The 15,862-nt window shown below is 42.3% G+C and overlaps 1 protein-coding gene across 1 annotated transcript in view; it reads left to right on the top strand.

Annotated features, from left to right (window-relative positions):
• Positions 1-15,862, top strand: part of APBB1IP (amyloid beta precursor protein binding family B member 1 interacting protein) — a 62,120-nt gene that overhangs the window by 44,774 nt on the left and 1,484 nt on the right. Inside the window, exons 11-13 of the mRNA XM_084510401.1 lie at positions 8,540-8,638; positions 9,682-9,799; positions 13,536-13,633. Coding sequence (XP_084366527.1) covers positions 8,540-8,638; positions 9,682-9,799; positions 13,536-13,633 — 315 coding nt within the window. The remainder of the gene's footprint in view (positions 1-8,539; positions 8,639-9,681; positions 9,800-13,535; positions 13,634-15,862) is intronic.

The raw sequence follows: 15,862 nt of genomic DNA, 5'->3' as shown, positions 1-15,862 counted from the left end.
CTTAGGCTAACAGTTAGGTGAGGGGCTTGCAGGGACAGAGAGCCTGTGGTCTTAGTGCCTGCCCCAGCTAACACACAGAGCATGCATCCAATCACAAAGCCTATGAGCAGGCAGCTCCTTCTGTCCTGTTGTTTTGTTGGCTTTTTATTGTTTGGTTGGTTGGTTCTTAATCTAGCCATTTAATTTCAACTTCAGTGGTCACACCTGGGTTAATTAGCTGCTGCTGGCTTGGGTGCTGATGTTAGTGTAACAACAAGATCATACACATCGCGGATAGGTTGCTTTCATACTTAAGACAGAAGCCAGTGTAGGTTTTGCAGCCTGTGATGTTGGCAGCTGCACTTAGACGATGTATTTTGAACTAGGTTTTACAAGTGTTCTGGGCTGCAGGTCCATTCTGTAGGATGGTGTCTTTATGTACGTATATAGGTACACACTATAGCTAGAGTAGTGTGATGAGTTGTGAGTGTTCCTTGCCTACCGTTTTGTCCTGCCACACCAGCACCCTGTTGTATATACTGTAGCTCAGATCTAAAATGGGGAGGTTTTTGCTTGCTCATTAATCATAACAAGATAACGAGGAAAAGAGCGGTGTGTCAAAACCAACTCAGAAGCACATCGCAGTGTCTGCCAGCAAAAGACAGGACACTTTGCTGAGCTTATCCAGGAGTTTCTTTTCAAGATCACAGAATCACAGAATTTTCTAGGTTGGAAGAGACCTCAAGGTCATCGAGTCCAACCTCCAACCTAACGCTAACAGCCCTCCACTAAACCATATCCCTAAGCTGTACATCTAAGCGTCTTTTGAAGACTTCCAGGGATGGTGACTCCACCACTTCCCTGGGCAGCCTGTTCCAATGCCTCACAACCCTTTCTGTAAAGAAGTTCTTCCTAACATCTAACCTAAAACTCCCCTGGCTAAAGATGATTCAGGAGACAACTGCAGCAACTGAACAAAGCAGCTGCTTCCTCACATCAGCTCCTTTCAGGCAGGGGAAAGCCCAGCTGGGACCAACCGAAAAGAGCACAGCTGGTCTGGTGGTGTCAGAGAGCAGGGTCACCCTTAGCTGACCTGTGCAACAAACCAGAACAGATGTGGCTGGGTCCAGAGGATGAGAGAGAGTACAGCCTAGCACAGAGGCCCCAGTGGACTTGGTTTTCAGGAATCCTTAGGCTTTGGGGCAATGCTAAAGCTTGAAAAACTGTGTTATTTCCCAGTAACTACTTGGGCTGTGGTTAGTTACAACCCTCTTAAATTGAATTGTTCTGTACCGGTGCTGAACAAGCCTTCCTCTCTCAAAGGAGGAACTTAAAAAACTCAAAACAAGAGAAAAGCCCCTCAACGTACTGAAAATAGAACCCCTGAATAAAATAAGCACTTTGGGAGCATCTACTCCTGCAAGCATGCAGCTTCTTCCTATTTATTTCTCAGCCTAAAGGAAACACTTACAAAAATTTAAAGATTCCACCTTTCACTTTGAGATCAGATGAAATGGGTCTTTTCTTAGTAGACACCACTGTATGCAGAAAGGAGGAAAGGAAAAGGCAGCCACCTGAGAAGGAAAACCCTCCCTCAAACCTGCCTCTGCCAAGCTCAGGGCTGGCAGAGGAGGCAGGAGAGGGAGGGGAGCAGCACGGCTCCCCCCACCACCCTGCGGAGACTGCTGGCCTTTCCAAGGTGAGAAGCAGAGAGGAAAGAGAAATCTCTGCTTCACAGACAAAGCAATTTCTCATGCTGCACACAGCAAGTGTGCAAGTTGGAGCCATTTGGTTCCTCGCAGTATCCTTTGCATTTAAAAATGGCAATTTTTATACCTAGACTCCCTATAGGTCTTCTCTTTCACCGTCTACTACATTATGTGGGGAATGCCAGGGAAATGGATGAGACCTTTTGTGATTTGTTTCATATTCTGAAGCTAAAAGCTTCAGGAAAAAAAAAAAAAAAAAAAAAAAAAAAAAAAAAGAAAAAAAAAAAGATTCCAGCATGAGGGAATGGCTTTTGCTAACGACAGCTTTGGCTGCAGCGAGCAGAAATTCTGAACATAACATTTATTTTGTGCATTGTGTGTGTGTGTACGCTAGTCCAGGAGCTGTTTTTGTCATACCATGTTGAAAAATCTTTCAAAGCAGACAAATAGCAAGGTAATCTATATGCAAATTTGCTGGTTTAGTCAGTCTGATGTGCCTGTGACAAAGAGTGAATTTAATTATAGTTTATTGGTGCTGGTTTTGCTTGAGTAATCTGGAGGTAATGGTGCATAATGCTGAATTAATCTAGGATGAAAAAAATTGGTTTCCTGGGGATAAACTGAGACAAAGGCAAATCATCTATTTCCACAGCTGGGTACGTTTTCCTGTACAGTCTAAACAGCTAAGTTTTCCTGGTGCCATTTGGAAACTACCAAATTAAAAATAAATAAATAAATAAATAAAACGATCCAAAGGACTTGGGAAGTAAATTTTCAGGAAGAATAGCTTCTGTTTGCAACAGTGGCATCATTCCAGCAGGTAATTTGATGTTTAGTCACTCCAGTGCTGATACCCTCCTCCCTCACACCCAGCGTGCTCCGTCGCAGACTGAGTCACATGCGCCGTGCATTGAGCACAATGACAATTAAGAAGGTAGGAGGTGAACATTAGCAGTGGTGGAGACAGAAGACATGGAACAAATGGTCAGCACGGGAAGCAAGGAGACACAACAGAAAATCGTCTAGTTCTTCATGTGAAAATTTTGAACTGTTATGTGCGTGTGACTGCTTCAGATACTTCAGAGTAAAATTAATTGTTAGATAAAAAAGCAGGTTTTTTTTAATTACAGATGACCCTCAGATACATGGAATTGTAGTACACACACACAGTTTTGTAAGATAAATATATAAACAATGGGAAGAATAAGACCAGAGGAAGGACCGTGAGAAAAGGGATATAACAGGTTTTGATATTTTTATTTGCTGCATAAAGCAGTACTCTTTGGTTACAATGGCTACACGACGTTTTTAATGAACTAAAAATGTTGTCTCAGTCATTCGAGAAGTGGAAGTCAGAAGAATAATTTCCTTACAGCAGAGCAGTTACTCTTTTATTTTACAAGTCACACAGGTCTTCAAAAGATCAGCTAAACCTGGTGATCTTAATGCAAGGAGTGTGTAACACCAGAAATAGGACACATTTATCAGCAGACAGCAAATTTGAACCACTTAGCAGTGATTTTTGAAAGGGTGCTGCGTATTAATTCTACTTGCAGCCCTGGGAGTCAGATAAGTCTCAGATTTGCTGAGAATCTAGCTCAAGATAGCACAAGTTCATTGTCAGGAGATAAGCTATCAAATAACATTGACTATTTGGAGGAAATCTAGACAAAGCCAAGGCTTTTGATCCAAAGCTAGTTGCTGTTTTTATGCTTCTGGCTATTGTTTCTGCCTCAAAGACTGAGCAATGATCCATATATTTTGGCACAAGAAATCCAATGAGACGCCTGAATAACTTCACTTCACTTTTCATCTTCGGTGTTGGGAGAAGGTGAAGAAAAAGAACATTTTATTGGGATAATCTCTGATTTCATGCATACGCGACGTGATCGCGTTTAGTCATTTATTTTGGCACAAACCATAGAAACCACATCTTTCAGTTCCCATTTCTTCAGGTTTTCAGTATGTTCTATTTTTTTTCCCTTAGGCAAAGAGTTTACTTTATATCTGAAAATGTATCTGTGCACAAATACATTTTTTTAAACCTCTTCAGAAAATAAGCTTGTTATATTCAAGTGTTTCTGCTTTCTTTATCTCCAGGCAGTTGATACTTGTAAAAGAGACAGCGGGGCAGAGGAGAGTACCAGCTTCTGTTCCAAAGCTTTTCACTGCTTTCCTGGGGGGAACCTGGCACATCCTTTTGCAGCCTGACATTTGAGGTGCTCAGGCCTTAATAAGTGACTGGAGAGATGTCCAACACCTGGAAAAATCAGGCCAGACTTCCACCTGTGTCTGTTTCCCCAGCCATAAAGTAGTGATAATGCTACTAATTTATCATGATTAAGAGCTTTGACATCAACAGAGTAAAAAGTTCACTAGTCAAACTCACTGCATGTCAATGCACCATGTTGTCTTCCAAGCACTGTACTATGTACATTTCTGTGAGAAAAATGTTGGAGCCCCTTTCTACTTGCTTATTACAACTTTTCATTCAAACCATCTTCTGGGGTGGTCGCTTTTTAAGCAGTTCTCTTTTGTAATTCACTTTGGTGCTGCCTGTGATAAACCTTTCCAGAGGAGATGTTTTCCCTTTGCTGTCAGATGATTGTAGTGACCTTTTCAGGACACGGCATGCACCGTGTAACAAAGCAGTTTATCTTCCTTTACATTTGAAATATGTAAGCTGTGGCATCCTGAGGTTAGTGTTCATTTGTCTGGAGGTACAGTATTTCTCACATGACTGTGCCATGATTGACATTGTTATGGCCTCTGCTAGTTTCCCGTAGAGGTTATTACAGGGGCTATGAATCTAGTTTAGGAAGAAAAGGGATGCGCAGTGACCAGAGCTCCTTACCTCTGTGTGCTGTATTAAACAACTGTCCAGAGATGCAGGAGCTGTGAAAGGAGGTAATTGGTTTACGTGGATCTTCATACCAGGTTTTCATTCACAGAACGTCCTTATTCTTTGAATTGATTATACCGAGTCAGCATTTTTTCAACCATCTGATAAATATCGCATGCGACCTGAAGCTTTCAATAGAGATTTGAGTTAGTAAAGGTCAGTGTCAACAGCAGGGAGACTTCTGCCATTTTGTGGTGCCAAATTTCACTACCCAGTACTTCCCAAGTGAACAAGCTGCTGGGGTGGGGATGTGTGCAACAGTCCTTGGCTGAAACATCAAGCATCCGTGTCCAAAGTTGCATGCTAAAAACACACTACAAAGTGTGTTTTATGGGTCATCAGTAAAATTACATGTAAAAAGAGAGCCAATGCTGAGAAACCCCTTCTGAGACAGTGAGACCATACAGTTCTCAGCTGATGTTATAATGCTGAGATACAGGCTGCCTGCAAGGCTTTAAGTGTTTAACCTTCTTCATGAGACCTGGGTGTTCAGCAGTTTGCTAGTTTGGACCCTAATTGCCAGAATATACTTGTGATCGCATTTAATCATGGCCACTGATCGGAGTAATTTAATCAAGAAGCTGATTGGGGTAATTTGGAATAGGCCCCCAGTGGTGAATGTCCATAGTTAAGATGGATTGCCCAGTGGAGATGATAACTAGTAAAGGAATAGGGAAGGAAGTAAATAATCCCATGTGGTCCAGCGTAGGACACTCTAGCCATGTTTACTTAGTCCCTCGACTTCTCAGAATAGTGATAACCCCCCAGTCTCAAAATATTCAAACAGGATAAGCGGTGAGGTGAGGAAGATTGCTGATGGTGCTATTTTACTCCAAGCATCAAGGCAAGGGCAGACCAAAGAATTCCAGAAGGACCTTGTGAGACTGAAGTTCTGGACAGGAAGACTGTAAATGGCACAGTCGAGGTACGCACACGGTGATGTGCATAGGGACAAAAGCAACCAGAACTTCATCTATGAAATTACTAACCTTGTGGTGACCTGTACCATTCAAGAGAAAGATGCTGCTATCATGGTGTTTAACTTGATGAAGGCATCATTTTGGTGCTCAGTAGTGATTAGATATGTAAATAAACTGTTAGGAATTATTAGGAAAGGTGTAGATGATGAAAGAGTGCCATACCGTGGCACAAGTATATGGTTTCCTCTCACCTGTGAAGCTCCAAACCTCTCAGTTCAAAGAGGATATAGTAAACAGTGAGAAGGGTCAGGGAAGAGCAACAAGAATGAGCAAAGGTAAGGAACAACTGAACTGAATGACTGCGTAGGCTAGGAGACTGCAGGCTGGAAAAGAGATGACCTGTGAGGAAAGTAATGCCTGCCTCTAAGCTCAGAAGTAGCATGGAGAGGTGTGGATAGAGGTCAGCCACTGAGCATCTCTTCCTAAAAGTGAACAATAAATGAAACTAGTAGCAGTCAGGTTCAGGGCAAAAGGAGATGTGTGGAGTGTATGGCAGATCTGGGAAAATCATTGCTAGAAGGTGTTACAGATGCTAAAATTCCATCTGGGCTCAAGAAGAAGCTGAAGAAGCACCTGGAGGAGAAATCCATTGCGGGATCTAAATATGGAGAAACCACCTCCTGCTGAGAAAATCCCCTGATCTGAAAATAGTCGCAGAGAGGGAGAGTCTGGAGAAGGAAGTATCAGATATGCTTGTCTTGTTCATGCTATTCCCTCATCCATTTATGGCCACTGTCAAAGTCAGGATACTGGGCTCGGGGACCTTTGATCTGGCAGTAGGGATATTCTTGTGAAACTGGAATTTTGGCAGGGTGCCCCGGGGAGAAGATTGTTAAAATATAGATGTCTATTTTTTCTTTTAATGAAAACCTGCTGGTTACATATGGTGCTTGAAAATGATGGGAGGTACATAGACCCATTGGCCTGAGCGGTCATGAAAACAGGAGAAGGAAAAAAAAAAAATGCTTTTTTATTTCTGAAAGCTTTGGGTGCCCTCTGCTGGGTACAGTGGGACCTTACATAAAGGAACAAAATTGCTAAATACTTATTAAAAAGTGATGGAAGAATTGAATTTACCCAGGGTTGCAGTGTCGTTTGCATCTCCTGTTCCTCCGGGCTCTGTTGGTGCTGGTGTAACCCAGGTGCATGGGATGGACTGTGCCAGACAGAGAAGTGCCTGCTTACAGTTCCCTTTTAGTGATGCTGTTAGGGCTGAGTTCTCTGATGGTTTCACTGCAACTGGTTGTATAATAGAGAAATGAGGGAAGGAAGTAAGGAGGGTCTGTCAGCCTGTCCTGGCCACACAGTGAAGTAGTGCAGCCTGCTCTTCCCTGGGCACTGTGGGCGTGTGCCTAGTGCCCCTTGTCTTCACGTGGTATGTGAGGCCATGCTGTGTACTGCTGGGGGGAAAAAAAAAAAAAAAAAAAAAAAAAAAAAAAAAAAAATTAAAAGCTGCATCAAGATAAAATGTGTTATATTTAACCAAAATCAGTTCCTTTTTTTGGGTCACCCTGGGGCCTCACACATGGTTGGGTCAGCACACGCCTGGTGTCTGCAGCGCTGAGGCAGGAGCAGGGACACGTGGCTGCGGGGTGAGACCTCTGTCTTCAACTCTGCTTGTGAACCCCTGGCTCACCCGGCCATGGCCAGGGTTTGGTATCAGCAGCGGGGCTGCCCCAGCCACCAGCAGACGTCTGCGAGGAGCCACCCGCCTGCTGCATCAGCACCACCTCGGTGGCTCACCAGCCTGGGACAGCAGCTGCTGGCAGCTCTCGGGGCTGTGTGGGGTCCCATGGAGCCCCCCAAGGCCTGCAGTGCTCTGCTCCATGAGCTTAATGATGCATGTATTGACCCAGAGTCCTTGCTGCTAGCTCAGCTTTGGATTTTCTACTGCCCAGGCCAAAAAGGAGAGGTTGGCTGTAGTGAATCCACAGGGCATGTTTGGCTGCACGTTCGTGTGTTTGTGAGATTTCGCTGACTGTGCACCTGTAATGCATGACAATAGTAATAGAAATGAACACGTGAATGAGGGAGAAAGAAGCCTTTTCCTTTGGTTTCATTCTTTTCCTTACATATCAGGAGGTGGCAGTATAATGTTCCATCCAAGCTGTTGAAGACCTGTAGCCTCCCTGCTGTAGCAGGGGAAGGAAATTCCTTCCGAGTCCTGGAGAGGGTGTTCAGTCCCAGGCAGGCAAGGAAGTAGCATGGCATTTGGTGGACTCGTCACTGCATATCTCTACTATGTTGAGCAGTAAGGGGAAGAGTTGTTTTTGAATTGTTTCAAAACGAAGAAAAAAAGGCTTAAAAATTGTGAAGGTTTCTGGTACAAACAAATGAGAAAGCTTACTTCCGATGGTGTTGCATTTTGAATGATCCTCTACCTAGAGAACATGGCAGTTTTACAAAACTGTGGTCAAACAACAGCAAGAGTAAAGCAGAATCAAAATGTGTATGAAGAAAGCTCTGACCAGGCCCAAAGAAAGGCAGTGAATTTGAAGGAAAAATCTGTTTCAGCTGAGAGGTTATGCTTATCCAAATTTAACATGCTCTTTGAAACTAATTGTGTTCAGCTTTCAGTCTGGATGCCTTACATATGACAAACCACAATGAAAAACATACTCCCTTCCAGCACTTATACACCGAGTGTTAGACCTTGAACCATGACACTTCTAGACTTCACTGAACTCCAGATCACTATTAGATTTCTGTAGCCTTTGAATTCGTATTACAATGCATTAAAATTACTTCAATCAAATGCTGCCAGTGGTAACACATGTAGTTCATAATCATAATCTTTTTCATATTTTCTTATATTTGTTTTTTGCTGCTTTTTTTTTCAAGTCATCTTCGTGTTAACAGGATGCCCATAGGCAGTGTTCTCACCGAGGTCACTTGTGCAGTGCTTTTGCACTCTTATATTGTGATGTGATGTCTATGTTCGTTTCATGTCATGAATTAATATCTTACAGCATCCCCAGATTCAAAAGGAGTCCCAATATATCAAGTACTTATGCTGTGATGATCAAGCAACCCTGCATCAGTGGGTAACAGGAATAAGAATCGCCAAGGTAAGATTAAAAGTAAATTTATGTAATTATGTTTTCTATGCAGTCCTGCCTACCTTAGGTTACTGACTGTCATCACCTCAACTGGAGGTACTGTGACAAGAACAGACACGTATATTCATGCTAATCTTACCATAGGAAGAAAGAGCAGAAGGGCACAAGCAACATGGGTTTGCTGGATGTTCCGGTACCCCAGTGATCAGTGTGTTTTTCTCATTAACACACTAATTTAAATTGATGTAAATTCTGTAGCTATAAAACTCCTACTCATAAAACTCACTCTGCAGTTACCTGGTGTAATAATAAGAGGCTGTGGCTAAAGTTGTGCAAGCTCTGTTCAGTCCAGGTGTGTCCTTTTTCAAACAGTTCTACCCAAATTGTCTGCCCCACCCTCTTCAAAAAGATCTGGATTCACAGCCTGTTTTGTTTGGCACAGCACATTAAGGAAGGTGGGTTTGTACATAGCCCAGTGTACTGGCTGGCTATACCTGAATACACAGACCTGCTGCTCTTAGGTATATATTCTTCTCTGCCAGTTTTGCTGCAGGGTGACGTCTAACAAAGGTGTGGGGTGGAAATAGACTTTTTTTTTTTTTGTCTTACACTGCTAGAGCTGTTTGCTATAGAGCCCAGAATCCAGCACCCCAAGTCTCCAGTAATTAAAAAAAAAAAAAAATTCACATCATAAAAATGAAAATGTAATACTTGGAAAGCACTAGAAAAAGATAATCTATTGAATATGGTTGGCTTTAAAGCCAAGTTTCAAGATGTTTATTGATACTGAAATGAACAAAAAACAGGAGAATGATATCGGTAGGACAGTATTTGGTCATGGGGATGGGGATTCATGTGTTATTATGCTATTATGGAGATGCTTTCCACCTGGTCCTGTACAGAAACAGGGAAGCCGCTTGTAGAAAGCTACTTTTTAGCCAAATGAGGCAGATGGTGGTGGAGTTAAAAAAGCTAGCTAAGAGGAAAATGAATGGCTGGCCTATTTCAAGATTAACACCATGTTTTTTTGTATTGTTTTAATTGTTTTGCAGTATGGCAAGACGTTATATGATAATTACAAATGTGCAGTGAAGAAAGCTGGCTTGTCATCTCGGTGGACAAATCAAGGGAATGCGGAACCGGCTGCCCCCAAGGGATCCTTACCAACAGGTACTAAAGCTTTCAGAACAGTTGAAATCACAATTGTTCCCCTCTTCTGTCATCACCAGCATTGCACGTAGTCTTTGTTCAGAAAAATGTCCCACACATTCAGCAAGGTAATGCCTTGTTCTAAACAGACCAGAGTGGCTCTGACCTCTAACCAGCTATCTGCCAAGGCTTTGCTTTAAAGTTAAGATTGAAGAATACAGGCAGCCCTCCAAAGGTCAGTTTAAATCTGCACACTTTAAGAAGGTATTTTTCTGTTGACATCTAAATACAAATCCATTAACCTCCTGCTGCATTTTACAGTCTGATGGTCCATGTCTTGAACTTTCCTATTTGTCCATCTCTAAACTGGCAGCATCAGAGCTATTCTTCCAGTGGGTAGAAGGGATGAGTGGCTATTCAGAGAACAGTAATTTCAGAAAGCGAGAGTTATAGGGTAAGCCCTTCTCTTTCCTAGCCTTTCGCTCATTTGCAGGGTAGCAGTGTGGGTGTCAGGAAAAGGAGACAGAGGTTAGAAAGAGTTGGGTTCTTCTCTAACTTTACTTTTACAATAGCTTCATCAGATTGCTGTTATCCATCTTATTATTGTACATATGTGACAAGAATGAACAAAGAAAAAAATAAATGCATTTCTGACTTGTGATGTATACTGCTACAACTCAAAGTCTTGCAAATATCTTTCCAGGGCTTTAGTTTGCCTTTTCTCGGCACATATAAGAGGATGGTCTTTCTACTAAGCTTTGGAGTGAAATCATGATAATAAATGCTTGTTTAGGGTGGGGAGAAGTAGTAACAAGCTGCTGGTCATGCACAGGGCTACTTTAATGAGGGTGGATGGGCCAGGGTCATGGAACATTTTGTGTCCTGATGGCAACAGAGAGGTGGCCAGCAGGGCTTCGTGCTGGTGCTGCAGTCTGTACTGGGTAGGGGCAGGTTCGAGGACTAATGAAGGACAGGTACTAAATTTGAGATCCTGACTAGAATCCAGGGAAATTGTTTGTAGTCATAAAATATGCTGCTAATCTTAACTAAAGGGTCCCATTAAATGGTTAAGCAGCCTGGAAAGATTTTAGCCATGTATGTTGTCTCTGTTGAAATATCTCTGAAGGATCATTAGCATTCTAACTGAGGCAGGTGATTTTAATTCTTGCTGCCTTGCAGTTGTCAGTACTGCCTTTAATAAAACCTGGGGCCCAACTATAGTGTTATAACCTTAACTGACTGACTGTGAGCAGTTGTTGGCTCACATTTTAGAAATGGAACAAATCAGCCATTTGTGTAGGCTGTACAAGCTAAATCCTGCTGCTGAAAATTGCGGTGCTGTATGAGCTTAGAAGAGGGCTGTACTCTACCAACTTCAGTGGCAGTCAGAAGAAATGCTCAGGAAGGCAGGTGGAGCTTCTGTTCTCGTGGTTCATACAGCCTGTACTCCCTGGTCACTGCTGCGGCCGGCATTTGTGTGTTCACATTTACCCCAAACTGTGCAGTCTGTGGTTCTGACGTGTCCCAAGTGCAAGGTGCCTCTCGGGCATGTTAAGTCGTCTGCATCTCTATCTGTGTCTTTGGACACTCAAACAGCAGCATGTGCTGTGTGCCAGCACAATACCACAATGTTCAGAAGAAGGATGCTGCTTTTTACAGACACTCTGTACCTCTACTAGGCTCTTGGTTTTCTATATTTTGCATTGTATTTGGACTACTTTTTTTTTTTTTTCTTAAGTGTTATTTCAACTTAAAATTTTGGAGAAAGTGACTTGCAAAGAATACTGTAACATTTATATTAAAAATAAGTCTTGACATAAGAATGCACGAACTTACATGTTCGGTTGACTGGGGGTCCTTTAAGTGGCTGACTGTGTGCCATATGTACAGGCATGTGGCAGGAGCTGATACAACAACTTGCTTTCAAGTCTTTCATAGCTTATGAAATCCATTAACAGAAGAAGAAAGAGGTTACCATTTATCTGTGTCCCAACTTTCTGGTATATTTTATTTGCCAAGTACACAGCAATATCTAGAGTGGATCTCTCTCTGCCCTCTTTCACTATGTTATTAAGTTTCAGTGTCACTGAGGGCAACAATGTCCTTGAGCATTGTGGGACCCAAGCTCCTGCTCTGCTACGGACAGCAGATGAGCTGCAGATAGATGGTAACTTGCCCTGAGTGACAGCCTGGCCACAGAACCCAGGGATTTACATCACTCTCTGCTGAGCACTTACAGCCACAAGACTGGTTTAATCTCATTATTAAACTTCCATGTCAGTCGTTCAGCAAACACAGGCCGTAGTCTGAATGATCTAAATGGCTTTTAGGATTAAATATGCTGGATTGCTTGTAGGCAAAGACATAAAACACAAGGACTTCAGACCATTTTTGGTCAGCCCTTGAAGCCTAAATAACCCTACTAAATTCAATACACTGCAGAGTTTGTCTTACTTCTTCATCAGTTGTGTGATTTGCAGGCATGGCAATGAAAAGATTTTATTTTATTTCTTATCATAGTCATAGAATCTCTTTGCTAATCAGAAAAGTATGTGTTAAGATTAAAACCATCTTTGTGCTTAGATTTATACTGCAGGCTGCTAAGGGTTCATTTGTATCCAAAAAGCACAAGTGGAACTTTACAGCATCTCAGAACTGTAAATTATAACGGAGTTAAAGCAGTCACTGAGGTTTACAAATGTCTGTATCTGGGCACCAAACACTATCTACTACTTTGACATGTACAGCTTCCAAAAATCCTAGACTAAACTGGAGAGTCAATTTAATCCTCATCAGATTACACAGGGGCTGGGGATTTCTTTCCTAATTAAAACCACAATTTTTTCCTTTGGTTTGACATTCATTTATGCCATTTGACAGTACCGGGCTCTTTGTGTATATCCCTTACAAACACACGAATGGTGAGCAAAAGTTTTGCAGAGCTTTAGCTGAGCCAGCTAGCAGAGTTTTGCTAATCTGAGAATTCAGTGAGCTTCCATGATTCCAGACGAGGGAAAAGGTTCAGAGGTAGTAACTAACTTATGGAAAAAAAAAATGGCTCAGCGCATCTGTAGTACTTCAAACCTTCAGCTCTTGTGACTCTTACTGGTATGAAACTATTGCGCTTTTAGTCTCTAAGATACATTAAAGGGGAAAATGTGCAATAAAACCTGGGTGTAGTTAATATTACATTACACCACAAATTTTAAAATGCTGTTAAGAAAGACAGGTATTTAAACAATTCAAGGCCAGAGAGTGATCTTAACTATGCCAGTTTGATTTCTGCATAGCTCCACTTCCAAAGGTGGCTCCCCTTCTCTATTCCTGTGTCAGGCTTCACCGTCCCTTTCTGTGATCACCATTTCCAGCAGTCAGAAGAAAAAGATCTTCATTTGTCACCGCCTTTATACACACACTGATAATTTCTGCCCCATGTCTTCATAATTCTACCACTTGCTTTTCCTGTAGGTTTGTCAGCTACAGTCATGGAGTTATGTGGACAGGTATTAGTTTTAATGCAAGGTATTGTGATTGTTTTCCTCAGGTAATGAACTGAATATAGAAAGTCACAAAACAAGCCCAAAGTAGAAAGCAGGCATCCTCGTGGATTTTTCTGAAGTACTTATAAAACCTGTAGTGAGTGGTGCAAGTTGTGAAGGTTTTTTAATTGCCTCTTTCTTAGTTTGGTATTCCCTGATCTGGTAAATACCACAAAAATGTAACCCTCTTTTCCCTCTCTCCTTGGTATTTGTCACAGGTGCTGTTCAGGCAAATGGACAGATTCCCCAAATTGTTCCTCCATCCCGTGCAGAAGTTGCAGAGACTCAGAAGCAAGTGGATACATCAGAGGCACAGGTCAGCAGATACCAGCAGTGCACTAGCTAAATGTCACCTGTGAATCACTTTTCTAAGTTTGGTTCTCTTTACCCACTGTCTTCCCCTCTCAAAGTGCCCATGTGCTGTTGTGACAAGGATTTGGCTTTTGGACAAAGCAGCTGACTCCTTGCTGCTCCTCCTCATGCTTTACCCTCTGCAAACTGTGGCTGCTACACAAAAGCCTAGGAGCCACAGACAGGATGGGAAGGCACAGCCGTAAACCACTTCCATTCTTCAGAACAAGTAGCTGTGAGTTCACGTAGCAGAAATAGGAACACACCTTCTGGGCTGGTGCCAAAGAGTCTGTGCTGCCAGATTCTTGGTGCCATTTTGTCTCTAACAGAAATCAGGTCGTGCCCCAGTAAAACCATGGTTACACAGTGGTTTGAGTAGGAAACGCTTGCACAGCTGAAGATGTGTATGTTAGAAAAGGAAGGAAGTGTGAAGAAGTAAGGGCAAACATTGTGTTTTTGTTAAACGCTAAATGCAGTCCTTTGTTAAGCTCCAAATTTGGCATACCTGCTCCATCTCTGGCTGTAAAAATACCAGTCAGATATGGTGTGAGGACTTCAAAAACATACACATGTCCTACAGAAAAAATAACATTTGTTTGCAACTCATCAGTCGTGTCCCTCCATCTTCCATTAAGAGCACACGACTAGCGAAACTAAATTCCTAGGATTTTTCTTTCACTTGCACTGTGTGTCATACAGTTCCTGTTTCTATCTTTGGGTTTCTCCTTTAAGATCCGTTTCTCTGCTCTGAACCTGGCTTCCTCTGTAATAGATCATGTTCTCAGAACTCCACCGATGGTTCCCTCCTCCTGAATGTCTTATTTACTTGCTGCTTTTAGGCAAGGAAAGAGCAAGAGAAGGCGAGCAGGTTATGCTTGCTTAATGGCAAATCTAGTGCTGCTGACTGCAAGGTTGCAGAGCTCTGTTCTCTAACAGAAGCAAGCACGTTGCCTTGCTCATCTCAGAGCTTCTACATACCTGGGACCAAAGAATCAATTTGAAGTCTTCCAGGGTACACTGGGCTATGGCTAGAGCACTAGGCTTGCTGGATTTAAACTGATAATTCAACATAACTAGAAATTAATCTGTTCAAAAGCTTATGTTTTCAGGAGAACAGGCTTCTACACAGGTTTACAAGGATAGATAGCATGTTTGTACAGTAACTGTCAACAGCTACCAGCTGCCACCTTAAAAAAAAAAAAAAAAAAAAGGAAGAGAAAATTATGCTCAGATATTGCCAGATAGGCTTTATTTATCTTCAGTGTCAACAAGCAAATGCAACATAAAAGAAAACCCACCTGAAATTTTGCCAGGATAAACATAACTGCACTGAACTGCTATCCTACATTTTTCCTAACTTGTACGATGGATCCTTTGATTATTTTTTTCTTTAAAAAGTTTTCAGAACGTTTGAACGTCTACTGACCTTGCAAGCATGGCTAGAACTTAGTGGCCTCAGGGGCTTGTTAGTCATGCTGTTCTTTCAGCAGTGAAGGAGGAGTGTGCGTGTGCTTTGCCCAGCAGGCAGAAAACACCCTTCTCCCGCCTTGTCAGTGGCCCTCGCCTGTTCACCACCAGAATATCTTTCCTCTGCCGTGCACGTCAGAGTGATGGACATAGTGACTCCAGACACAGAAGTTTTAAAACCCCAGATATCTTCACCTTCTCCATTCGCTGGTGTTGTGCGCGATGAGTTTGGCAGAAATAGGTGATTTCGTTATTTTAGCTTTACCCAGAGACCCAACAGTCACAGCTACAATGGGAAATTATGGCAACGAGAGCCAAAACTATATCTGCTTTTTATGTCCTCAAATCTTGTTCAGCACATTTTGGATGTAAAAACACCACGGATTTTTTTTTTAAGGTCTTCTTGTTCTTAGGAAACGAACAGTGGGATAGGACATCAAGGAAGTATCTTTATATGTCTTACTAACTGCAATTCTTTAAAAGTTTAAAAGCACTTGTTTTCTGAGGACAGCACTCAGAAAGCACTGTGATACTCTCATCAAGGAGATTTCCACTGTCAAAGCTCTGTGGGCAGCTCCAGAAAGAAAACAAAATGCTGCTTGCACACTTCAGGCAAAACGTACTCGCCCTCCTTTCCCAGTCTGTGTGCTGCACGCTGCCGTCTTTTCACCGTTGTTAGGCAGTGCATTAGTTTACATGTGCACTGACTGTCTCGTGCTTTTATTCC

This window comes from Aythya ferina (assembly GCF_964211825.1).
Source record: "Aythya ferina genome assembly, chromosome: 2".
Taxonomy (NCBI): Eukaryota; Metazoa; Chordata; class Aves; order Anseriformes; family Anatidae; genus Aythya; species Aythya ferina.
Note: the sequence above shows the minus strand (reverse complement) of the source record. Positions and strands in the feature narration are given on the sequence as shown.